This window comes from Pezoporus occidentalis, unplaced genomic scaffold, assembly GCF_034315485.1.
Source record: "Pezoporus occidentalis ecotype Australia unplaced genomic scaffold, CSIRO_AGI_Poc_V1 ctg15, whole genome shotgun sequence".
In the NCBI taxonomy this organism is placed as follows: domain Eukaryota; kingdom Metazoa; phylum Chordata; class Aves; order Psittaciformes; family Psittacidae; genus Pezoporus; species Pezoporus occidentalis.
The window spans coordinates 10,241,516-10,269,171 of NW_026913316.1; the positions used below are offsets into that span (position 1 = coordinate 10,241,516).

At 41.3% G+C, this 27,656-nt stretch overlaps 1 protein-coding gene across 1 annotated transcript; it reads left to right on the forward strand.

The window, feature by feature from the left end:
- LOC134159732 (sodium-dependent neutral amino acid transporter B(0)AT3-like) lies at positions 1–27,072 on the forward strand. The gene is made up of 12 exons (XM_062611007.1): positions 1–251; positions 9,046–9,186; positions 10,694–10,831; positions 12,837–13,018; positions 13,402–13,512; positions 18,605–18,717; positions 19,003–19,131; positions 19,740–19,896; positions 21,007–21,211; positions 22,806–22,965; positions 25,021–25,183; positions 26,294–27,072. Exons 1-12 carry the CDS (start codon positions 95–97, stop codon positions 26,537–26,539), a joined length of 1,902 nt encoding a protein of 633 aa, XP_062466991.1. The 5' UTR covers positions 1–94; the 3' UTR covers positions 26,540–27,072.
- Positions 27,073–27,656: the final 584 nt, after the last annotated feature.

The following is a 27,656-nucleotide window of genomic DNA, read 5'->3' on the forward strand; positions in this document are numbered from 1 at the left end:
GTCACCCCGCATAAAATCTGTAGGAGAGACAGGTTTTGAAGCATCTTCCAACTTATAGGGAAAGGAGCTAAAGAGCCAAGGATACTGCATTAAAATGTCGAAAGACTTGTCAGTGCCACCTGAAATCCCTAAAGAAGATAGCAGACCCAAGTGGGACAACAAGTTCCAGTATATTTTAAGCTGTATCGGATTTGCCGTCGGTTTGGGGAACGTGTGGCGATTTCCATACTTGTGTCAGATACATGGAGGCGGTAAGACTGACATGCGGTTTTGTTGGACTATTAAATTACAATTCTTATATAACTACACTAACTTACGATGGGCACGGAAGTTAGATATAGCCCCCCAATGATTCAGGGGGCTTTTTTTTAAACTATCTAATTCTCATAAATGTTTTGCTCCAGTTAGACTAACTTTTTCTGTAGACGTGTATTTCATTTTAACTTCATAGAGTCATAGAATCATGGAATCAATCATAGAACAGTTTGGGTTTGAAGGGACCTTAAAATGATGTGTTTGTTTAGGAGATAAGACCAGACTGCCACTAACTGTCAGCAAAACCAACACTGGAGCTCTTACATTGCTTCTACATTCCAGATAGGAGCAGGAATCTGACCCTGCAGCTTGTTACTTTAAGGAAAAGCAAGAAGTCCTGGGGAGGCCCAAGTGAACCGGCCCCCATACAAACAGTCACTGCTCTTTCCTTTGGGAAGGGAGCAAGTTGTTCCCTTTCCTTCTCTGATGCACTCAGGAGTTGCCTCATCATCTGGAACTTCCCCTGCACAAAACTAAATTGTACTTTTTGATGCCTGTGAGGCATTTATCATAGATCACAGTATCACAGTATGCTAGAGATTGGAAGGGACCTCAAAAGATCATCTAGTCCAATACCCCTGCCGGAGCACGAACACCTAGGTAATGTTACACAGGAATGTGTCCAGGCGGGTTTTGAATGTCTCCAGGGAAGGAGACTCCACAACCTCCCTGGGGAGCCTGTTCCAGTGTTCCGTCACCCTCACTGAGAAGAAGTTTCTTCTCAAGTTTAAGTGGAACCTCTTGTGTTCCAGTTTGCACCCATTACCCCTTGTCCTATCATTGTTTGCCACTGAGTAGAGCCTAGCTCCATCCTGACATTCCCCCTTTATATATTTATAGACACTAATAAGGTCACCCCTCAGTCTCCTCTTCTCCAAACTATAGAGACCCAGCTCCCTCAGTCTTTCCTCATAAGGGAGATGCTCCACTCCCTTAATCATCTTTGTTGCCCTTCACTGGACTCTCTCCAGCAGCTCCCTGTCCTTGAACTGAGGGGCCCAGAACTGGACACAATATTCCAGATGGGGTCTCACCAGGGCAGAGTAGAGGGGAAGGAGATAAATGATAAGAACTGGAAGAACCCCACCAGGACCCTGCCAGGTACTGCAGGCAGCTGCCCAAGCCTGTCCCAGGGCACCATTCCCACAAAGAATTGCTTTAGAAGCAGCCAATTTAGTAAATATAAGTGGATCAGAAAAGAGTACTTGATAACTCGCCTTTCACAGCAGCTTTTGAGATCCGCCATGGTAAGCTGGCTAAAGCAGAGTGAGATAGCAAATTGTTTCAGACCAGTATTAGTCTTTATCTTTCAAATAACTGGAGAAAGAGAAAATTCAAACCTGGAGAACTGTCATATGACAGAAAAAACCTATTAAATCCAGCTTGTTATACCAAGGTATCTGTATTACTTGATGAGCTACATATATTTGAACCAGCCAAGGAACCAGGAATGGATGCTGCCTTTAAATGGAAGAGGTGTTTCAGAAAGAAGGAGACACTTGAGGATTCTCGTAAGTATCTGAATGAATAAGATACAGAAGGTTGTATCAACACAAAGAACCTTAGTTCTTAGTCAAAACACAGCACTGCACCAGCTACCAAGACGGATTAAAATGACTGCTACTGCTGAACCCAGGACACATATATAAGCAGAGCATTAGGAAGTAGGTGTAGATACTACTACCAGTACTAAGAAACTTCTGACTTCTTCAGAAAGTCCGCCTTTCAAAGTCAACTTGAAAAATCAGACAAAATGCAGAAAAGCCCTAACAACTATTCAAGGTCCAGAAAACTTTTGGGACAAGGAATGACTCAAGAATCCAGTCTATTTAGCTCATGAAATTCAAAATGAAAGTGTATGTTGATCATAGTCCATAAACAAAGGGAAATTATCTTGGCTGCAAGGAGCTGTTAAACATGTAACAGCTGGACGCTACAATTAGATCGATTCAAATAAAAAAAGAGAAGAAGTGAGCTAGATTCCTCCCGAGAGACTTAACATTTTCCATTATTTATTTAGATGTGAAACCCAGTGAAACTCCCCCAGAGCAGTGACATAACTGGGTGGTGAGAAAGCCATAGGTGCAAGCATGTTTTTTTTCTGTGTTTGCCCACGGAGATGGCTGGAAAAAAGCCTGTCACTTCAGTTAATGATACAGACATTAATGAGACATGATAAACACCTTTTGAGAAACATCCCCATAGCAGGTATGGCATGGGACCTGCAAGGATGATACTCTGGAGCAGGAGCTGTAGGTCAGACAAAAACCCTACAGCATCTCAAGTGGCCTTTCTATCTTGGAGCAAGGGAACAAGCATTCAGAACAAAATTAACATAATGTGATATTTCTGTAATGTAATAATTAACACCAAGCATTCAGTGGAAGGTTTCAAACTCATAGACGGGACCATAGCAAGACGCAGCTCCTCCACACATCTCATTACACAGAGCTGGTTCTGGGGCCACCAGCTGCATGCGGCTGCATAAACTTTGTGTGTCAGGGTTTCGTGCTGTTATGGATTAAGATGAAATATTGTTCTACGGACCATAAGGAGGCTCTCACACCTTCCCATGAAGCACCAAGGGTTGCTTCTCCATGCTGGAGGCAGGGTCTAGCTGTGGCCAGCTGTTTTTCAACCTCTTCAGATCCCAGCCTCACTTCAGAAGATCAGGAACACTTGCCTCGTACTGAGGTTTGCTCTCTTCCCTCCATTCTTCTCCTCCTACATCCCATCACTGCCCTACAGACCTCTACCACCACAGAAGTGTGAGTCTTAGTGCAAGGATACCCAAGTGACCAGTCTGTATGGACTGCACAGTGCTCGGAAAGTCTGTTTGCTTGTGGATCCAGCTTCTGAGCACTGATATAACCCACAGGAGCTTCTAGGGACAAAAAGAACAGGGTTTAAGCAGGTTTAAAGACAATAAAAATAAGAAAATGCTGCAGGGACAAAGGCTGAATCATTCCTTTGCTTCATGAATAGTATTTTTTTCTGTGAAAAATCAGTTTAAAATAGGTAGCAGACTCAGTAATGGTATATAGGTACTTTGCATCACTACAGTCTGTAGCATGAGACTGGTGAGTAAAGGTCAATATGTGGATGTACGGGCAATGTCTGGTCACTGGATTTAAAAAAGGGCTCAGAGAGCTCAAAGCAGGGTGGACTCTGTAACAAAGTGCTGCAGGATTTGTGAATAATTTATCCCAGAAAGCCGGCATTGGGAAAGTTTGAGGGAGTCATGAAGACCACCAAGAAGACAGAGCGGTTGGGTTTACACCGGTGTATAATGTAGCTGCATTATATTTCTGCTAATTTAAGACAGTGATGTGATTTTGGGGTTGCATTTTTTGAAAGCAAGCAACTCAGATGCAAAAGCCCAATAGATTTTATGGAGTACTGAAGTATAAATCCTGCTTGTGTGCATCTGAAGATGTAAGCATGGGAGAGACCAGCAGCATCTGGTTAAGTAGGAGACCTGAGAGGTGCAGTGACTATACCTGCAGCCACAGCCAGAAGTGCAGCTGGTAGGGACATAGCATAGATGTGCTCTAAGGTGGAATGGTTTATGGGTACAGCTCACAGTTTCACAGCTCATTCAGGTGTTTTCCAAGTCTGTAAGAGTTAGTCAGTGCACTTCACCTCATTTCTAGATCTTTTTAAAAACAAGAGATAAAAACGAGTGCTTGTATATTTGTCTCATGTCAGCTGTTCTCAGCAGACCTCTGGACCTTATTCATTGCACATTAGTGTTACTCAGTAACTCGGATCTAATATAATATCAGTTTTGCTGACATTTATCACCCTCTGTCGTTACTGATTATTTGCATTTATTGCCTGAGTTAAGTTAGTTATTTACTTTTCATGACTAATGGATATGAAGGTTGTTTGCCACAGTAAGTGGAGACAAACACAAAGGTTCCCAGGCAACTGGGATCAAAAAGAAGTCTCTAAATGACCCAGCATATAGTTTGACACTTAAAACTGAGACTCAAACAAGCCATACAGTTATATGTGTACACATAAGATCATCTGAGTGTATCTAAAAAACCCCAACAACCCAGATGTACCTGGAACTTACCGCACTGTTTTATTTTTTTCATTATAGCTGGGATATATATATGCTTGCCTAATCCATGGGTATTACAAATGTGCATTGTGCCTGAGCCTGCAGGATGACTGGAAAATACCTTTAACATAAAATACAGTTTCTTTCTAGGAAAATAAATACAATCAGCACTGAAGTACAGCTCAAAAGGGAGAACTGTTTACTTCTGGGGCAACGATTAACAGACTTTAATAACCCATGGCCTACCTGACCTTTGCTAGGATTTGAACTACCACTGGCTGCAAAACGCAGTTCCTGGCTCCCTGTGTCCTCAGAAGGAAAATAAAATCTCAGAGGAACAACAGGTACACCAGGAAGATACTGTAAAATTAAACAAATAAAAGAAGTATGGTGGGAACAAAAGAGCTTGCATTTGGTTGCCTTTTGCAGTTCAGAGTGGTGCATGCTTGCACGTGACTGCTGCTCTCTTGCATCCCTCAGTTATGAGTATTTCATAGAGGAGTTCACCAAGGTCATTTTATAAGTTGATCTACAGGAGTTAGCCCCATTCTTTCCAAATCGCTATTGCCACCTTGATTTTTCTGGGCATGGCTTTAGCTTCTTCAATATTGTTCAAGGGGATAGAGTCACTTACACACACAACCCTGCAAAGTTTCAGAGTCTAAGAAGATGTGCAGTGTGGCCTGTAAGTCAAAATCAGTGCCATCATAAATATGCTGCACAAGTATGACATTTACAGTAGCTCATACTTTTCATCTGTATTAAGGCATGTGTAGAAGACATCGCAAAGATCATGACGTATTGTTTTCCAGAGAGAAGGGTGAATACGATTAAGCTGCTGCTTTTTTTCCTACTTGATTGATGTCTTGATGTGATTTGTTCCTGTGTTGGCTACTACCCTGCTTAGCTGAACTCCTATGGAGAAAGTGAGACAGGTCTAATAATCCCTTTTCAATATCTAATAGCTTTTTCTCTGTATCTGTACAAGTAGTTATCAGCTATTGCAATTTCTTGTAGGTAAAACATAAATTATTCTGCTACTTGATCTGCAGGCACTGGTAAGATGCAATATTGAACACCTGAATCAATTCCTCTAAGCTGTTCTTCAGCATTTAACAAGTCTTTATTGGTACTCCCAGGTTTTCACATCTGCTTCTCACTGATGCTAATGAATTTCTGCTGGTCTTGGTACAGCCTTGGTACTCCTTGATGAGGAGGTCACCTGGCTGGTACATCAAACTGCTTTACATTTCCACTAGTCAGGTCTATTGCTCTCTCTTGGTAAGATGTGATAGAACCAATTTGGCTGTTTCACTCTGTGGTTGCCATTATTCAGCTTTAGACTGCTCTCCTTTGCTAAGCCCCTGGTCACTCTGCCCTCCAGTGCATCAGCAGCTCTCAACAGGCTGCCTAGCAGCTCCTGCACTTTTCTTCCAGATGGCCATGTGTGGGTGATAAAACAAAGAGCGTGCCCTTCAAGTGTCATTTTGCAAGCAGAGGGTTGAATAGGGCTGAGCAGTTGCTTTTCTCACCTGATTTGTCTGTACATCTGCCAGGCTGGATGGGGCTTTGAGCAATCTGGTCTAGTGGAAGATGACCCTGCCTACAGCAAGGGGGTTGGATAATCTTTAAGGCCCCTTCTAACCCAAACAATTCTGTGATTCTATGATACACCACAATCAAGGGATCAGGTTTTAAAAACTCTCAGTGTAGCTAGAGCACACCAAGTATTTTCTACCACCACGACTACAGAGCTGTCTCTGCTCTAATGGCTCTTCTGAGTTAGCAACACCACCAGTCGTGCTACATGCTGAAGCTCCTTGTCACTTGGGATTCTGCTGTCAAGGAAACCAGCTTATCAATATGTGCAGTATTTGTAGTTGATAGACTGATTTGAAAAAGCTATTGTAGACTTTCTGTGCCTTCTCATGTGCACAGGGATTGCTCCTCAGCTTTGCAGTATCCTTGTGCAGGATCTCCTTCCAAAATGACTTTCAACTGTGGCACATTTTGGACTCTTCATTTTTCGTTTAGTCTGGGTAGTGCTAGAGGGTTCCTACTCACTATGAGGTATCTGATACTGATGCGCGGATAAACTCCACAACTCATTAAAAGTTGTAAAGTAGGTATGCTTTTATTCAGCGCTGAGACGCATAGGGATAATTCCTCAAAGTCATGCGTGCCTCAGTGTTGTTTCCCTCTACATTTATCCTCTAAAGTTATATATATTCATAAGGTTGCACAACACGCCTATACATATTCATATCCTATCCCCGCTTCGTATTATAATGAGCCAGAAGGTCATGACCCATTATAATGACCCTCTGGTCATGGGCAGGGGTCTCAAGATGAAGTAACTGAGTCTTCCTCCTGTGGGTAGGGGTCTTCAAGATGAAGTAAATGAGTCTTCCTCTCCTTGCACTTTTCACCTTTCAATCTTCACATATGGCCTTAGGGTTTGGCCCGGTATCCCAGCCATAAACCATCTGCTTCTCCCCTTGTTAGTAGATTCAGGCATCTGCTTTTCCTTATCAATAGCTGCTTATCAAAAGGACCAAGTGTCTGCTTTTCCTTATCAATAGCTGCTTATCAATAGGACCAAGTGTCTTCTTTTCCTTATCAATAGCTGCTTACCAATAGGACCAGGTGCCTTTGTTCTGCTTAGCAGACATTTACAACAGACAATACTTTTAAGCAAGCAAATTCCTCTAACCCCCTTGTACAATATCCCTGTACTACCCCCCTGTACATTGGTCAACCTTCTGTATCAATACCTTTCTAGTATCAGATAGGGGTAGGGGGATTTTATTGTGGGAAAAAGTAAGCTTCTAGTGCTTGAGCAGACTGTCTGTGCTTTTCCTAACTCCCTCCTTCTTGCTTAAAAATACTATAAAGCAAAGGAATGAACAACTGAAAGCATATTTTTACACTACAAGCCATTTATTTGAATTAGGTTTGAGAAAGATTAGCTCCAGTACCTATTTCTTCTTACCCCTATCTTCTGCCATATTTCCATATTTGCAGGTAGCATACTTTTTATATCGTTTTCATGGAAAACCAGTGTTTTCTTTCCAAGCCTGACATTACGCGTTGCCATGCTTTCAATATGACTGGAGATAGGTACAAACCAGCACAAAGTAAACAGGCTTTTATCAGCACATTATCTAAACATGCCCTGCTGTCAGTGGTTCATCTAGCAAACAGAAGAGAGCGATAACAGGGGGCAGTTTGCACTAATTATTACACAGTTATTTCCAGGAAGATATGACATGAGAGATTGCCGGTCCCTTACAGAGCGCTTTGCTAGCAAGAGTTCAGCATGGCAGGGATTGCAGTGGACAGCTGCCGCTCGGAGCTGGTGCATGGCCACACAGACAGGAGAACAAGCAGAGTGCTCCAGGCACTCTCATGGATATTCCACTATTCCTATTAGACAGCCCAAGGCATGGGGCTGTCAGGAGGGCTGGGTGGGCACCCCGGTGTGCTGCGGAAGGGGATATTGCAGCAGGTTTGAAGGAGAATGCAGGACTGAGAATGGTGAGAGGTTACCCAGTTCTTGTGGGAAGGACCTGCAAATTCCATCGCATTTACATGGGAGGCGGGTAGCTCCAGGTGAGATTTTATCAGGTGGTAAAACACTTAAACAATTGTTTTCCTTAACTCCTCTGTAAGTCTCTCTCTTCTGAGGGTGTGTGTTTGTTATAACAGCCACTTCAGAGCTTTTTCCAAGCACTGGGACTACTGTGAAGGGGGTACGTGCAAATTGAAGATTTAACGTACTAGGAATTAACAGTCTCTTTTAAAATCTGATTCTTAGCCGTTAAAAACATCTTAAGAAATCGGATCATAAGGGGACACATTTATTTCCACCTTTGGCAAACTAAAAACAGTCCTTCACTGTGAAGAGCTTTGCTGATTTTTGTTCCTATGTGTTTCTTGATAAGGGGAAATTGAAACATTAAAAGAACACACTTTCTCTGGGTGCTGTACCAAGTTACTGTAGCACCTAGCAGCAGGTAGCAAAGTTTTTGCAGTACTTAATACAAGCAATTAGATTTATCTGCCCAGCCTTTCTAAATAGTCCGTGATTGCAAAACACAGAGGCCATTCTAAGAAGTGACCTGAAACCTTGTGCATCCCCCCACCTCCCTCTCAGAGGGGAAGATGGGGTGGAGAGCCGAGCTGCTCCATTCTGCTCTCTCAAGTGGTGATAGTGATGCTCTCCCTACTAGCCTGAGGGAGAGCAGAAGGTTTCCAGAGCTGGCAGCAGAGACAGGCAGACACAGATATGAGATCTGGAGGGTAAGGGAAATGGTATAACAAGGCAGAGGTTTACTGACAAAGTCATGAGGAGCACAGCCAGTAGGATAGGAAGGGGGCTGAGGCAGGACTTCTGCTTTTGTTTCCCCAGAGAAAAGAGGCTTCATGCTCGCAGTGCTTGAGGGGAAGCATCCTGCAGAACTAAGCATCCTTTAGTCCTTCCTCCTGCATCTTCAGCAATAAAACTACCAGTAACAGATGTTACTTGGCAGGTATCCCTAGCAATGCTTTCTCTCCCAACACATCCTACAAGAACAAGGGTCATAAAGCAGGCAAATTATCAAACAGTAATCTCAGTGAGATGCAGATAACAACGTGGCTTAATTGCACTTTATTTTCAGGGGCATTCCTTATCCCATACTTCATCGCTCTTCTCTTCGAAGGAATCCCGCTGTTGCACCTTGAACTGGCCTTGGGACAGTGCATGAGGAAAGGCAGCATCAGTGCCTGGAACAGCATCTCGCCCTACCTCGGAGGAGTCGGTATATCTCTTGGGGTCCCAGCTGAAGGAACTGCAGCTGAGCTCCCAGCCAACAAACCCATGCCTGATGCTTTGTTAGGATATAAGAAGAAAGTTTGTACTTTAAGGGTAGTGAAACCATAATAGGTTGCCCAGAGAGCTGGTAGGTGTCCCATACCTGGAAACAGTCAAGGCCAGGCTGCATGGGGCTCTGAGCAACCAGATCTAGTTGTAGATGTCCCTGCTCATTAGAAGGGGGTTGGACTAAATGACCTTTAAAGGCCCCTTCCCACCCAAACTATTCTATGATTCTATATCACTCCCATCAGATGTTACTCTAGGCACAAAGGAGCCTTAAATGCAAACCTCATAACCTTTGCTGTAGAAAGCACAGCAGTCACAAGCTCTATTGGCCAACACTGCCCTATTCCTACCATACCTTGTAGCTTACACAAGAGCTGCCTGCACACAGTGGTTCTTGCTCCTCCCTCACAGCCCCTCCAGGAGCCAGGAAGAGTTGGACTGGAGGACAGAAAGAGCGGAGATCAGGAACAGGATCCTGCCACCTCCTAAAGAGCCTGAAGCAACCTAGGAGAGTTCCTCACCACAAAACACAGGCACAATGGGGCTACTGAAGGGCTATTATTAACATGAGTGACAGTCCACACAGCAGGATGCAGACTGATGAGCAGTTCTGTACCAACAATTTTTTTTCTATTTATTTAATATACGCTGAAAAAAAAACCTGTATCTGGTATCCCAAGCACATTGTTAGGCCGCAGAAAGTGAATGGGAGCAGCCATCGTTAGAGGGCTGAACAATCAGCTGTACCAGCTTTGAGATAGCACCTTCCTGCCTGTGGGGTCAAGGAGAAACCGTCAGATGCTCCAGCCAGCACTGATGGATCATACCCTGCTTTCAGCAGGTGCTTAAAAATGGGATTGGGAGCAACTGCCATACCTGTGGGTGTGTGTGAGAGGAGAAGGGGTGGGTAAGGGGAGTTATCTAAGGGCCAAAGAGCAATGAGGAAGAAATACCAAGCAGCAGTGTAGTGGTTCCAGCTAAACCCATCTCTTACAATTAAGCATGTCCATCCTCCCTTTGCAAAAACACAAGCAAGCAGAAGCCATGGTGTTGCTATTCTTCCTTCCTCATTGTAGGAGCAACTCAGTTAATAGTTTAGGGCACTGTGCATGATTTGGGACAAAAGAGACAAGACATGCTGCAAAAAATTCAGTCTCTTTTGGTGTCTGCTATTAAAGTTGTGTTGCAGAAAACAATGTATTACATACTACAGCAAAGACTTCAACCCTAATCTTATAAATATGTAGTGATTGGCAGCCCTCTTGGAGCTGGGGGCTGCACCAGTGTTTGGCTACTGAGGACACAAATACTCATCTTTCATGTGAAAATTCCTGGGGGAAGCAGAAAATGTTGCAAAGTGAGGAAACATGAGCTTCTGAGGGCAAGTGCTGCGACTGATATTTTTCTCCAAACCTTTCTAAGCTGAGATCTTGTGCTTTCTGCAGGTGTTGGTTCGTGGATGGTGTCAGTTCTGGTGAGCTTATACTACAACACAGTTTTAACCTGGGTGATGTGGTATCTAATAAACTCCTTCCAGGAACCTCTTCCTTGGAGCATGTGTCCTCTAAATGAAAACAGAACAGGTAACTACCACTCTGAGCATCACTCATAGGAAAAGGAGGATCACAAACATCAGTCTGGGGACTAGAAAGGGGAAAAGGGAAGCTTTGTGTATTTTCTATGCTTGTGCTATGATACAAAAATACCAGTCTGAAAGAGCATCCTCTGCTTCCTATGGAAAAATAGTCCTTTATCAAGACACATGTATCTGCTGTTACAAACTACACATCAAGACACATGAGATAGTTAACATAAAACACAGATTTACAACTACATCTTTCAGTAACTGCTTTAAATGAGACTTCTGAGTTTTCATTAAGTGGTGATTCATTCATCATGACTCATTACAAGCTCTTACAGAAACCTTTCAGGTCATTTGCCATGATGTACTGAGAAAGATTAAGTGAGATGCCAGAGCAAGAAACACAACCTTACCAGAGAACTTCAGTTTCTGCTGTAGGTCGCTGAGACAAGAAGACAACATCCTAGAGCAGCTAATTGAGAAACCCTTGAGAAGCCACACTTGATTTGGCCCTGAGTTGTGCACAAGATCTGGTTTGTTTTCCGCTCAAAAAGCTACGATAGGGTCCATAGACTACTCAAATACATCATCCTCACACGAATAACAAAAGCCATAAAATCCATGACCTCTTTTGCTTGATTTCAAAATAGGAAATGTAATAACAGTGTTTAAAAAAAAAGGAGCAACTGAGTAAAATGTTTTTGAGGTAGCAGAGGAACTACTCAAAGAGGGAATCTTTGAGGCTCAGATCAAATTCACATTACCCATTACAAAACCTTTAGTAAGCCCAGAGACAGACAGTGTACCTAAGCAGCATAAGGAAGACTGCTCTCAGTTCTTCAAAATTATTTTCCAGCTATTTTCACTCAGAGCACAAGAGACAACAAGTTCCAGGGCAGTACAAGAAACATAATCTGAGGAAGAAGCTAGGAAGACAAAACACAGCAGGAGATAACATTATTTTTGAGACCTTAGGAATATTCTAGAGTAAGAAGACAGTTAGACATCCACCATCTTTGTTACAGAAGAAAATCATCTGTCCCTTAAGAAAGAGGATTCTTTCATTTCTCAGGATACAGACATCCCAGCTAGTGAGCTAAACAAATGTTTTCCAAACGTGCTTTGGAGATCAACTTTTTAATCAACTAGTTTGATATACAAACCCCCTGCATTTTTAGTTAAGCATCTGTCCTGGGTTTGGATGGTACTTACTTGCCAGCTGGGCTTAAACGATGACAGCACCTTTTAGAAAACACTGAAGAAGTCCTTTAAGGATGGATTTTTCAATACCAGGGCCAAGATAGGAAGAACCCGCACTTCTCCATCATGATTGCATTGCTCTCTCCAGGCAGCTTCTTCCTAAATGAGTCAGACAGCAGCTGTTTCCATCTACCAGGCTTAGCTGAAGGTCACCTAAAATGGCATGATTTAGAGGTAGCTGGGACTGTGCTGGACAGCGTATGTCCCAGTGCACATCCAATTATTTTAATTCAGAGCTGAGGAAAGGACACCAGCAAGTTTGAGTACATTAGTGTCCTTGTACACTGAAAGAGGATCACCAGCTTCATTTCAGTGGCAACCATGCTTTCAAGAGTAGATTTTTAACTTGAAAGTCACTTGGCTAAATCTGTACATCCCATAGCTGCAAGTTACTTCATTATCCAAATCTCACCAGAGTAAGTTTTGGTTGAAAAGTTGCATACAGCCACAATGACCACAGTCATGATTACTCCTCTCTGTCAGTATTTTGGCTGGGACAGAGAGGAGTTGCTTTCCCACAATTTAGATGTGACACAGGTCACCTTTCTTGCTTTTCAAAGATAGGTGCCCTAACTCTTTGTCCACTGGAATTCCTGGAGTATTTCAAGACTTACACATTCAATTTGGCAGCCCGCAAGAGACCATCCTGCTACTCTTCAAGTATAAAGTATTGCTTCCTAACCGTACAGTGACTGGGGAAAATACTACCAATTCTAAAATCTTCTGCTTTCCACATTTTTTTCCAGGGTTCAACGAAGAATGTTACAGAAGTACAGCAGTCAATTATTTTTGGTACAGGAAAACTTTGAACATAACACCTGATGTCACTGAGAGTGGCACGTTACAGTGGTGGCTCGTTTTGTGCTTAGCAGCTTGCTGGGCAATTGTCTACCTCTGCACCATCCGAGGAATTGAAACCACAGGAAAGGTACAGAAAGGACAGAGAAATGCATCATCCCATACTTTGAGTCTTGCTCTCCAGATACTGAGTTTTACCACCTTCCTGATTTAGCGTACTAGAACCATTTTGGAATGTTCCTTGTCCAATAAAGTGGTAACATTGGTACAGATGGTCCAAAATCACAGTCCTTTACCACTGCAAGTGCTGCTGCCATACAAGTCTCCTCTCACACAGTTTTAAGAACAATTTCATTACAAATATGTTCTGCATATCATTCTGCTTCTTTTAAAGATGGCAATGTTCAGCTGTTGCTGTCTTATCTTACAGTATTAAGACTGTGTGTTGCAATAACTTAGGTAGGATTTATCAGTGTTATTGTCAGTAACTGTCTGCCTGCATTCTTACTTTAGGCAATTTATGTAACAGCAATATTTCCTTATCTGGTCCTAACTATATTCCTTATTCATGGACTCACGCTACCAGGAGCCACAAATGGTCTGGCTTACCTCTTCACCCCTAATGTAAGTATTGCTGCTATAATCAGAAATACTGTTTTTCCTTTTTCTCCCACTCGGATCTCATACTGTGTATTCACTTTCCAGCAACTCCTGATCTAGGTCCCTAGGGGGGCTACAAAGAACTCTTCCATCAGGGACTGTAGGAACAGGACAGGGGGTAATGGGTTTAATCTTAAACAGAGGAAGTTTAGATCAGATGTAAAGAAGAAGTTCTTTACTGTGAAGGCGGTGAGGCACTGGAATGGGTTGCACAAAGAAGTAGTAAATGCTCCATCCTTGGCAGTGCTCAAGGCCAGGCTGGCCAGGGGCTTGCAAGGTGTCCCTGCCTATGGCAGGGGGGTTGGAACTAGATGATCTTAAGGTCCTTTCCAACCCAAAGCATTCTATGATTCTACACAAGAACTCAGGTAAGCTCTTTTTCCTGAGATTAAGTGACTTGGGTTTTAATATACTTTACCAAGAAAGGAAGCAACAAAGTATTAAACAGTTCAGTAATAAACATTTCAGAAAATACTGGAAAACTGAGTTCGTTAAGGGTGCTTCAGTCCTGAATGTGTAAGTGAAACTGATACACTTGACAATCACCTCTCTTTTACACATAAGAAAGATGGGGTTTCCCTGCCAATGCTACAGAATCTACACAGCTTTAAATAATTCGCTGAGGAATTACACTGCAAAGTGTTTGGTTTGGTTTTTTTTTTTTTAAAAGGTTGAAAGTAGTTTTCTCCTATCCCTCTTTCACCATAGCTGAAGTTTTCCCCCCACCCTGAAGCTGCCCCTAAAAGACAGAACTGCTGGACAATACCCCTCTCCCATTTTTTTCTCATCTTGTTAAAGGGACAGGAGTGCCAGATCCCTCTATAGCTGGCCATTTCAGAAAGACCTCTTTACTTTGTCCTTAGCAGCCTTCCCAAATGCAAAGTCAAATTATCCCACCAAGTGGTTGCTATCAACTGCAGGCTCCTCAAACTCTGCCTAAAAACCTCCATAAAACAACAAGCGTGGAGAAGGAAAAAGAGCACCCACTGACAGATGGTCTCAGAGCATCCTCTGCTTCTGCAGGTTCCATCACAGAGGCACTGGGTATTTCCCTTTTCCTTCCTACAACAGGAACACAGGTATTAAGGAAAACATAACCCAAGAAGCATGGAGATATGTTACATGCCAGCCTGGAAAGTGACGACAGCAAGAGAGGGCTCAAATGAGACACCTTTTTTATCCCTCACCCTACAAGCCCAATGGCACAGAGACTCATCTGAATGCTGTCAGAGCTCAAAAAGGATAACCTTGGTCTTTACAGAAGATAAGGACATGCACTTGCATTTTTGTAGAGCCCAGACAAGACAATAAATGCTTGGTGCAATGTCTTGATAAAGAAAGCAGATTAGACAACAGAACCAGAACAGAGTTGGTCTCTGTTGATATTTGGTCTCAGCCTGGCTGTTGGGTTTCTCTGGAAGAGTTCAGGCATCTTCAGGACTTAATCACCACACAGTGAACTTACTGCAAAAAGTAGATTTGCGTGTATGCACAAAGCCTAAAGGTACTGCAGTGCTGAGGGGGAGCAGATCATCATAAAAGAAGAGGCAGATGGTTCTGCAGACTGGCACCAGAAGTCAGAATGAAAATCCAGCTGCAATCAACCTGCAGTTAATGATTAGCTGGTTTGAGGAAGCAGATCCTGGGGACATCCTTGAGGAGTCAGCTAAAGATGGTTTTGGTGATGAAACTCCGTTCTTATCTACAAACATGGAAAAGCTGATGCAACAGCCTGGTAAGTGATATCTGCTATGGGCACTGCTGTTGCACAGATTTACCTGGCCAACCAAGACCATATTAGCTTACAGAACTGTAAAGCAAATTCCTCAAAGTGTGTGCTGGTTTCTTCTTTTCATGTCTCTGCAGGAGGCTTGTAAAGTTTTAGTAATGTAAAATACAGCTGCCTATTTCAGCCTGCTTTAAAAAGAAGCCAAACAAAACATATATAAAGCCTCTTGACACTCTCCATTCACTGGAGGCAATCTTTTCCAGCTTTTCTCCAACTTGCAATGCAGCAGAAATTGTAGTTTCCCTGTAATAGCTGTCACATCCACTCTCTGGCAACTGCTGTACCTCACTGTTGTTTTTGATAATCTGTGAGAGAAAGTACTACCTAGTGCTAAAGGTCATATCTTAATAAGTTTCAACATCATCATCACCCAACTGAATTTATTTTTTTCATTAAACATTGTTTATTTGCTTTCCAAGTTTGTATCTTAGGTCTTACTAACTAATATCACTAATAATGGCTGTATGCATATGGATTTTAAATAGAATAGGCTGTGGTTTTATTTTCATGCAAAAACACAGTTGTTTTTTTACCATACAACACACTTTCACACTTTAAATGAATAATGAATACTATGCTTCTTTGACTTTCAGAGATGGAGAAGTCTGATGATTTATTCACCCTCTCTAAATCCTTGGCTACTTGGAAAGTGAAGCTGCCAAGAATAGAAAAAAGATACTGAAGTTATACTCACAGGCACTTGAAGGGAAAGCAGAAGCTGCACAAAGATGCAGCAATAGAGGAGCTGGAACAGAGACTTTTGGAAAAGTTCTTGGGTAAAAAAAAAAAACATCAGAGGCAGCAGAAAAGGGATCACATCAAGCATCAGCAATGGTCTTTATGCATTTCAGTTTCTGTGGACATCTGTGTCAGATCAAGAGCACAGTCTTTCATACTTGAAATTGCTTCAGAGACTCTAAATATTTGGGGATTCTCTGGCAATGAACAATTCCAGGAACATGGCTGGGCAACTGATGCCTGCACCCAGAGCTCTGCTGCTATTTATGGAGCAGTGAGAATGGCCACAATAAAGGCAGCATAGTCACCATGTCCTCTATCACAGAGACCATTTGTAATTTTTTTCCTCTATTTTGCAGTTTAGTTTTACACCTGATATATTACTGTGAATGAAGACTTAAAACTCCTTTCAAGGTACCTGGTCTATCCATATTGTTTCTGGTATTGAGAACAAAACCATTACCTTAATGAACTGCTGTCTTTAAGTGCAGAATTACTTGTTGGTCACTTGCTTATGAGAAACATTAATAGCTGTTTTTACACCAAAATCACACATCACAGATATCCCAGTAGCTTTTAATTCTGTTTTAAGAAAGCTTCTGCCCATGTTTCATGTGTTTAAGTGTCCAAACGTCTCATTGTTCAGGGGGGAGCAGTTATGCTTCGTTTCCTCATTACTCCTGTGTTCATTGATTAATATTCTGGTTTTATATCTTCAGCCACATCTTTCTAGCTTCAGCACATTTTTTTTTTATCTGAAGACACATTTATGAAATCTGTATGCTATATTATTGAAAATATAAAATACCATTTAGATTCATAATTTGCTTAGGACCAGATAATGACATTGCCACAGCATGCTTGCCTGTTCACTATTTCTTCAGGTTTGTGGGTTGCTTAGCATCTTTTAGAATCAATAAATGCATTGCCTCTAGCACCAAACTAAACTACCTCCAGACTCATTAGCCAAAGTCCACAGTCAGAAAGCCAGACTTTTAACACTCGCATCAGCACTGACAATTGGTTTGTCAGCACTGACAATTGACTTAATCAAGCTGTGAAGGCCACTTGGCAACATGCTTTCTGCACTGCAAGAGCAATCTACTTCTACACAAGGTCCTACCAGTGAGCACTCCGGCATTGGAGGGTTTGGTTATGATCTTTCAAAATAAACCTCTAGAAAGGTTTGCCTAAGCTGAAGCATTTAGCCAATAACGGCTACACATATCTGCTTGCTATGCTATGTTCTACCAAACATTATACCAGTTCTGCTGCAGTTGAAGCACTGGCATGCTTATGGAGAAAACATATGCAGTAATGGCATTCACTGCATCCATCCACACTGAGGTGAACACATTATTCTTCCTCCTCAAGCTCAGGCCAGTTTCAGAGAAACCCAGAATGCTATTAAGGTTCTTTGGTATACTTACCTCTTATTCTATAAATGCTTCTAGTAGGATCATTCCTACAAATGTTTCTAGTCACGTACTTCGACCAATGGCACAGGCATGTACAACACAGCAAACACACAATTTGCCCTAGGATGCCCTAGGATTTGCCCTGGATGACTAGGATATAGATTTAACTCAGGCTGCCGTAAAACAAAGTTAAACGACTCTCTACAGCCCCAGTATTACTTTTGAGCCAGCTCTTTTTTAAAACACTCGCTCTTAACTAATACTGGTTTGTATTTTCACTACTTGATAATGGAACAATATTCATACCTAGCAGGGTACGAATGTAATATGCTACTTCTTAGTTTCTGCAGGAAATTAGTATTTATTGAGCACATTTACATATTGCATACTATTTATGTTTAATCTTTTTCTTTTAAACTGAGTTTAAGGGTAAGATTCCTTCTTGGTGAAGCTATTTAAAATTTATGCTATCCTCTGTAATCCAACAATCACTGACTTTTTAATTTAGCTTCCTCTATCATGTAGCCCTTACATCAAAATTCATTCTGTCAACTTCTCCTTTATCCTTATTTTTCTTATGTTGCCCTTTTATATTTTATTGTTGTTTTCACAGTACTTTTAATCTAAGATGCACTTTTAAATGAATATCCTCTCTTGGTCTACTTGGGCTTTTAGTCTTTTCATTATTTGAAAAGCTATGGAATCACTTTGTCTTAAAACAATGAAGATTTAGTATCTATAGCATACAGTTTTAGGAAGATAATATTCTTAAACTGTAAATTACGGAGTATGTGGAGTAGCAAAGACAACAAACTGAGGAAAAATGCAATGTACTGTCCCTATTATGTTCCTAATGCATTTAAAAACACATTTTTATCATCAGATAGAATAGGTGTACAATGAAACAGGTTCTATAATTGCTACATATATTTAAACAGACCTGAAACAGCTGCTTTACTGACATGTTTTGTACTAATTCCCATTTTCAGCATATTTAGATGGCAACACAACTCAATTTCAGAAGTGAAATAAGAGATGAGCTATGAGAAATGGGAGAGAAAAAGAAATTTTAATTTAAGCCTAATAAGTGCATTTATTCCAATTATTTCAGCTGAACACTTTGAAAAATCCCAGTGTATGGCTTGATGCAGCTACCCAGATTTTCTTCTCTCTCTCTTTGGCTTTTGGAGGTCTTATTGCATTCTCAAGCTACAATTCACCAGTGTAAGTAGAACTAAAACCTTTATAAATTGCCTAAATTCCTGCTGAATTTTGACCAATTTTCTGAAATTTTCAAAACTCTGTCCTTAGACTATTTATAGAGGATCTTATTTTTTCTAAAGGATTTTAACAGCTGCTGTCTCTCCAAAAGGCCAAATAGACTTCCTAACAGGAAGGGAAGGGGAGAGAAACCTAACACATTTAAATGTTTGCAGAAATACCTGAGAGAATCACAGCTAAAATACTGCCTTTTTTTAGTTACTTCATTTGTTTGAATGCTATTTCTAGAAACGACTGTGAAAAGGACGCTGTGACAGTAGCACTTGTGAACAGCATGACATCCCTCTATGCTTCCATCCCAGTCTTTTCTGTTTTGGGATTTAAAGCAACCACAGGCTACTGGGACTGCTTGGACAGGTAAGAAACTTGTGTTTCCAGTGTTATACTGCAGTTTCAATGCCTAAACAGATAATGTGTTACTTGAAAAACATGCATTTAGATAATTCATTTTCAGTAAAAAGGAAAAGCATCTGTATAGAGAGGTCTCATATAAAAATAGAAAGTACTACGGCATTGAGACAAGAATGATCAGGGCAGGGTCTGTAAGAAGCAAGACAAATAAAACAATCCAAAAATAGAAGTAGCACACCAAGGATCACATCTCAATCTCAGACTGGAATTAGAAGTAGTTAAAAAAACAATACCTTTTCCTGTTCCACTAGATTCACTGAATTACTAAACCCAAGTGGTGGAAATTCAGGAGAGCTGATAAAATAAAATAGGAATGTTCTAGAGACTGCATCCGCATAAAGTACTCAAAGTTTGTATCTGAAAGAGAAGACATTAAAAAGTCTAAATACTTTCTTGTAACTATTTTATATAAAAGTTCTCATTTAATATTTTCCTTTATATTGTAAATAACAGCACAGAGAGTAAATAAAACTTCTGATTAAATCTGAATACATGGCAGAGCATTTCCAGCCACACCCTCTGCAAACATTTAAGCTTCTTGACTTCTCTGGCAGGAACATTATCAGTATTATCAATGAATTTGATCTTCCGGAAGAAAGCATCATGCGAGATAACTACACAGCCTGGATTAGCCTCCTCAATTCATCACATCCTGAAAAAATTGCTGGACTCAAACTGAAAAGCTGTGACCTTCAAGAATTTCTTGATCAGGTACCATCATTTCTTTCAACAAAGTAACCCTTAAAATATACAGAAGGACTGGCATCTTCCTTTTTCTTTTAAGTACTTGTACTTTACTCTGCTTGTAATTAATCCATTATTTCACAATTTGAAATAGCAACACTGCTATAGGACAGTCTGAACTCAAAGCTCTCTGGTACAGCATAAAAAATTACACGTTATCACCACAAAACTGATCTTCAAAGGTGGTCCTACCTGGAGCCTACTACAGACACTAGATTCAGTCCTACTTTGTTTTACAGGTATAAGCATAACAGATGAAACACATCTAGCTGAAAGATTATAGAAAACAGGACGCTGAATGGGAGTTTCCTAAATCAATATCTATTAAAATGTTCACTCTTTGCCTTCAATCACATGTATGACCAGGAGGAAGGTATCATCACTGTCTTCTCTTTTACCCTTCTTTCCATTCCCTCTTGTCCTCTCCCTTTTATTTTAACTCCTCTCTGCACAGGATCTCACCTATGTTTTAAATCTTTTTACCCTAAACCCCCTCCCACCACCAAAATACATCAGGATTCTCTTTGCTTCCTTCTTTTCCAACCCTCCTAAATAATTTTTCCTATCACTAAACACAGATGTTTTCTCTGTTTACTTCTCAAACCTCATTTCACTTGCTCCAGTAATTCCACCCAGTCCTGTAACTGTCATTTACTACTCACGCATTTGCATTCCTTCCTTACAAGGCCTTACCACCTAATGAGAAAGAATAGAACTCTCTTGCTGCTGGAGTAGCAGTCATACCTTACTTAGATCTCATGTTTAAAGTGGCATTAACAAAAAACCTGCTATTTCAATTACAACTCTCAGATCTGCTTTACTCCAGACCTGTCTCTCTTGTGAGAGCCAAGATTCTGCTCTGTGATTGTCTGCACATCTCTGATAGACCATTTAAAATGAAAATCTCCACAAACACTCTCCACTACCCATTTTCTCAACTGCTGGCTGCCACAGAGCCCCACAGGCTGACCAGCACCCTTGACTCCAGGGAAGGACAGAAGTGTGTTATAATTCTATATGCATAAGAAACTACATTTACACCATTATAATGTGTATTTTTATCTGTGAATTCTGCAGAGTGTATCGGGAACTGGCTTGGCTTTCATCACTTTCACTCAAGCCATCATTATCATGCCAGGCTCCCAGGCCTGGGCTATCCTGTTTTTCATAATGTTGTTCTGCCTGGGCCTTTCCTCTATGTTTGGGAACATCGAGGGAGTCTTCACTCCTCTTCTAGAACTTCGAATTATATCTAAATCAGTACGCAAAGAGGTATTATCTGGTAAGATATTTGTTTCACTTTGTTCAAAGAAGGTGGTTTCTTTACAGATGAGCAAACTACCAACTGCTTAACAAACATCATAGGGGATTAAGAATCAGTAATATTAATTTGGCTATCTCATAGTGTTAGTAAGGGCAGTGGATTGTGTTTGCAGAAGACAAGCACACAGATGAGGCAACAGTTATAGCAGAAGCTGTCAGGTGGCAGTATTATATGGCCCTTGCCAGTTTTTTTCTCAAGTTGTTTCTGTCTGAGAAAGCTTGTTAAATTGCTATTCCTGGAGTCAGGTTTACCCTGAGCTACTGTAGACACAAGAACAAGCCTTGTCTTTACTTAAGCCTTTGGTACCTCAACAAGTCACTTCAAGGCAACCAGTGACATCAGCTAGTCAGCCATAACCATCTGTGCACAACCTCACCCCACTGTCAGAACTATAAGGTAGGTCATTAAACCCTATTTCATTCAAGTTTATGCTGCTACAGATTATTTTATATTTACTGTGAACACACCAGAGTACAAAATTACCGCTTGGAAAACCAGGAATGAGTGCATGAAATCCTGTTCTAGCATCAAAGCAGAATCATTTCAACCAGAGACAGTCGCTGACCCCAACCTGCTCCTCTAAAACCATACTTGGTGAGAGTCTGAGATCTTACTGTGAAACTGGTCTAGAAAAACTGGTCTAGAAAAATTTCAGGCAGTTTGAAGTAATGTATTAACATTAGTGCAATGTGCCCTTTTAAATTATTTTAAATTATTATGGGAATATTGCTGTCATGACTAAAAAAGTCTTGCTGTGGCATCTAAATTATATCCTTATCATTTTACAACTTTCAATGTAAAAATAAATTTCTTTACAACTTGGTAAGGTAATTATATCACTTTGTTTTCTTAAGGAAAAAGAAGTCTGGAACCATTTTTTGACAGCATTCAACCAAAGGCCATCTCAGAGTCAGAAGCAGTTAGTAACACAAAAGAAGGACATACCAACTGATTTACAGCCCATGTCTGCATTCAGCAACACTTTCCCTCCTTTCTACATTTTCTCTCAATTACCCTAAATCCGTATCTTGGCTAAAGGAGAACTGAATGTACAGAGTGTGATGAAACTTAGACCAATACACACCAGGACACAAGGGACATAACACATTTGCAGCTCTGGGCCCTTTGAGGAAGTGGGGGGCAGAAATCCAGGGAGCCCTTACACTTCTTAGGTGCTGGCTGCTGCATGCTGAGACTATTGACTTCATGGAAACGCAGACTATTGACTGCATGGAATTACATCAGTCAAAATTTAGCATAAGACAGCCCAGCTCAGCCCAGTCTATCTGCTGAACGTATTAAAAACTGAAGGATGCTCTGAGTCATACAAGCACGTTCCTCCTGCAACAGGGTGGTGCCTCTTGGCCAACACATGGTGGAAAACTGAGTTTGGGAAGTGATATCAGCTCCCCTAAGGGAAAAATAGCTTGTTGTAGCTCCACAGAGAGAGAATAAAAATCACTAGAACAAGAGCAAAATTAATTTAGAACAAAAATAGACTTACTAAGTTCAGTTCAGTACTCCAGTAACAAAGATATCTTTTTTTCTTCAGGTATAATATGTCTAATTTCTTTCCTCATTGCTCTGTGTTTTACGCTGGGTTCGGGGAGTTACTGGATTGACATTTTTGACAGCTATGCAGGCACGGTGCCTCTTCTAGTCATTGCCTTCTTTGAAGTGGTTGGGGTTGCATATGTCTATAAAATTAAAAGGTATGTTGGAAACAATTTTTTTTGCCATAAGAGACATGCATTTTACTCTCCATCCATGTTTGTTACATACAGGTATGCAATATAAAGTTATTTCTGTAGCACTTACCAGTTCTGCGACTGTAGTTATCATTCTTTGCTTTAAGTCTCCTGTATTTGTAAAACAGGAGGGGTAATCTCTGCATGGCACTTATGGAAGGGCAGATCTTGAGTTTAAAGCTAGCAAGTCACCAGCTATTGTAGTTCTTTGGCCAAGAAGAGTTACACTGCCTTTCAAACATCCTCCTGTTACTGCCCTTTTGTTTTGTACTCTTGTATTTTTTCTTTTGATTTTTTTTAATGATTTTTCCCCTCAAACTTCATAGTAAGCAACATGCAGTAAACTCCCCGTGTTAAAAGGCTCAACCTGCAAGCTGAAAATTGCTTTAAATGTTCTCTTTATCGGTGGATAAAGAACTGGCTGGATGGCTGCACACAAAGAGTTGTGGTCAATGGCTCAATGTCCGGCTGGAGACCAGTAATGAGTGGCGTCCCTCAGGGATCGGTGTTGGGACCGGTCTTGTTCAACATCTTTGTCGCTGACATGGACAGTGGGATTGAGTGCGCCCTCAGCAAGTTTGCCGATGACACCAAGCTGTGTGGTTCGGTTGATAGGCTGGAGAGAAGGAATGCCATCCAGAGGGCCTTGACATGCTTGTGAGGTGGGCTGATGCCAACCTCATGAAGTTTAACCATGCCAAGTGCAAGGTCCTACACCTGGGTCAGAGCAATCCCAGGCACAGCTACAGGTTGGGCAGAGAAGAGATTCAGAGCAGCCCTGCGGAGAAGGACTTGGGGCTGTTGGTTGATGAGAAAATGAACATGAGCCGGCAGTGTGTGCTTGCAGCCCAGAAAGCCAACCGTATCCTGGGCTGCATCAAAAGGAGCGTGACCAGCAGGTCAAAGGATGTGATCCTGCCCCTCTACTCTGCTCTCGTTGAGACCTCACCCGGAGTATTGTGTGCAGTTCTGGTGTCCTCAACATAAAAAGGACATGGAACTGTTGGAACAAGTCCAGAGGAGGGCCACGAGGATGATCAGGGGACTGGAGCACCTCCTGTGTGAAGACAGGCTGAGGAAGTTGGGGCTGTTCAGCCTGGAGAAGAGAAGGCTGTGTGGAGACCTCATAGCAGCCTTCCAGTATCTGAAGGGGGCCTATAGGGATGCTGGAGAGGGACTCTTCATTAGGGACTGTAGTGATAGGACAAGGGATAACAGGTTAAAACTTAAACAGGGGAAGTTTAGATTGGATATAAGGAGGAAAGTCTTTCCTGTTAGGATGGTGAGGCACTGGAATAGGTTGCCCAGGGAGGTTGTGAATGCTCCATCCCTGGCAGTGTTCAAGACCAGGTTGGACGAGGCCTTGGGTGATATGATTTAGCGTGAGGTGTCCCTGCCCATGGCAGGGGGGTTGGAACTAGATGATCTAAAGGTCCTTTCCAACCCTAACCATTCTATGATTCTATGAAAACAAAGCCGGTGTTTGAACACAGACAGGCACAAAAATCACAGTTTCTATTCCAGACTACAAAACTCCTCCCAGCTTGATAGATACAGGTTATCATGTAACTACCAAACCGAGAACCACATATATCTACTGCCCATTCGATGTATAAAATGGTAAGAGGTATATGTAAAAAAATCAGCTCCGTGTCCAAATGACTGCCACTACTGACTGCAAAGGATGCTGGTTCAAGTTGCTGTATTGTATTACTGTCGTAATATTTTCATCCCTTATTTGTGCTTAGAAACTTTAGACTGGTGCTCAAGTAATGTAAACTGACAATGTAAACAGGTCTTTATTGATGTCTACCAGGGATGAATCATCTACTTTATTGATATTATTATTTACTTAAGTCTGCAGTAAGTTATTAAAGAAGCAAATGGAAAAGATTTAGGAAACTGTAATAGCACAGAAGTTGTTTAAAACTTAGTTATGAAAGTGTTTAAAACTTACAGAAAAATATGAAAAAGTGAAACTCTTATGACTTAGATCTGACATCTGCCTCCTCTTAAAAGGTTCAGTAAAGATGTGAAATGGATGACTGGACGAAAACCCAATCTCTACTGGCAGATCACATGGAGGTTTATTAGCCCTCTGCTCCTGCTAATCGTCTTCCTGGCTTTTGTTACTCTTCAGATACAGAGGCCATCAAGTTATGCAGCCTGGAACCCTAAATATGTATGTTCCCAAATACTTTCAAAACTTTAATAAACGCCAAGAGTTTATGTTTTTTCTCCCTTATTAGATCCATTAGAATCATTACCACCTACTGCTTACCCACATAACGTAGCCTGAAGTGATGCAATGCGCAGAATGAGAAGGCTGCAGTATGTACAGAGGTTACACATGCTAGAAAGTGTTTCTGCCAAGAGCCTCTTCTTGAGAAGTCCCGCATACTTCATGCTCCATATATCTTATCAATGTGTGTAATGCAGACTACTATTGAAGAAAATGTCTCATAGATGCTCCACACCTACAGCAGGTTCAGAGGTGGAACAAATGTATGAGCAGAGCATTGGAGCTGCATAACAGATGCCAGGCATGAAAATATTTCTCACTGAGAACTACCCATACCGCTGGGGTCCTGATGAGTATGTATTTGACAGGCAGACAGGAAAGGAGGCAGCAGTCTGAGAACAGTGTTGATCTAATTCAGCATCAAAGACATGTCATTGTTGAGACCATTTGATCTGGATGTCACTGTCAGTTGCAGTTTCTTGGATCCCTCTCAAATACACCCTGCATAGGAGTGTGAAGATTGATTCTGGTCTTAAACTGCATGAGGATTACACTGCAGCAGTGTCTCCTCCAAAATCCATGGAGAATTACCATCCCAAAATAAAACTCATAGCCACAGACTTGCAAAAATGTCATTATCATAATTCCCTTGAAATCTCTAATTTAAATCTTCCCTATTTGGATAACAGCATGTTCAATGATTGCTGAAACCAGATAAGCTTTGAGTACTAACAAGAATAATCAGAGCTTAAGCAAGAGAGTAGAAGTTTGATAACTTCAGGGAACCTCTGCAGCCCCAGGAATTTGACACAATTCCAGCTGTAAATCTTTGAAACTATAAAACAATTACAGTCATCTTTAAACCCATGAGAAGGGTATACAGAGGACATGGCCACTGAGTGCTACTGTGGAGCAGGAGTAAAACTTTTGTTGTTGGGAGCAAAACTTTTGTCCTTGCTATAACAGCATAAGAAAATGCAAATGGAAATGTTAGCAAAATGTAAGTGTACATACCAATTATTTCTTCTGCTTGTTTTTTTATCTCCATAGGAAGGCTTCCCTATGAAAGAGGAGAAAGTGTATCCACCTTGGGTACTGGCCATCTGTGTGCTGTTAGCTGTTCTTCCTTGTGCGTTTGTACCTCTGGTAGCACTCTTTCATCTGATCAAACAAATGTGCAGAAGTAAGGACCCAAGCTTTGTACAGCCAGAAGTGTTTTCGTGTCAGGGGGCTAGTATCAACTTATCTCATCCAAAAGAATCAATACCAGTTGTATCTGTCTGTAAAAAAAAGTAGGACAACCTTTATTACACATGACTAGCTGTAGTATGGTATCATCCAACCAACCTGATTTATGCAGTTCATATGCTTACAGCCAGTCACCAGCACTCTATAAACAGTGCTGCTGTTTATTTTCACCCAATTTCACAAGTTATATTAATACTGTCCCTCCTACAACCTGTCCTGAATCCTACATACCAATCTAGTACCTGCCCCATTGCTTTAACCCTTTTCATGCATTACCAACTTCAGGACTCTCTCCAGCCAGAATTTAAACTTGCAAAGCCTGCTAGTAATTGCAAATGCCCTGTCTTCCTTCACTTCTCTCCTGAAAGAGCCAGTCTATTCCAAAGAATCAGCAATTCTTACTTAGAACAATTCTAAAATTGGAACACAAGCACCCTCATTTCATTCACTGACCTTCCTCTGAGAGATGTAGAATGGAAGCTCTTGAAGAGTAAGGACTCCTCCTGTTCACTACACTATTTTTTGTAAATCCATATCCTCAAGTGTTGCAAAGAGCAAAAATAAAGCATTGGCAGTTAAAAAGAATGTACATCAAATAAATCCGAGTAATTAATTTTGCACAAATCTCTTACCTTAGCAGATTCCAGCATTTATTGTAGTGGAAAATACTGTGAAAACAAATGTGCCCATTTTTTCCCCTTAATTTCTCATACAGAACACAGTAACTAAATAGGGTAATAGAAGTGCAGATGTATGGAAGCCTCTCAGTGAGCTGCAACCTTACATGACATGACAATGAAATGAATCTTCATTTAAAAATGGGTTTTCCTGTACTGGCCTGCAGATCCTAGCCACTCTGCAGTGATGTGAGGAGTCCTTTGCTGAGATACCTGAGCAAGCAGCACCTCTGAAAAAATATAGGTAAAGTATGTGAGGATAAGTATGACTAAGCCTTTAGGCTCAGTAATTAAGAGACTCAAGGAAAGGAAAGGAAGATTAAGGAAAATGGAAGTAATTTCAGTATTTAGCCTTGTGACAGGCTAGACACTAGTAGGGCTTTGTAATAGGTAATGGGAATTTGGCCACACAGCAAGGATGAATGAGACCAACAAACTACCAACAAACTACAGAGCAAAAGCAATTACATGACACCTTGAAATGTAAC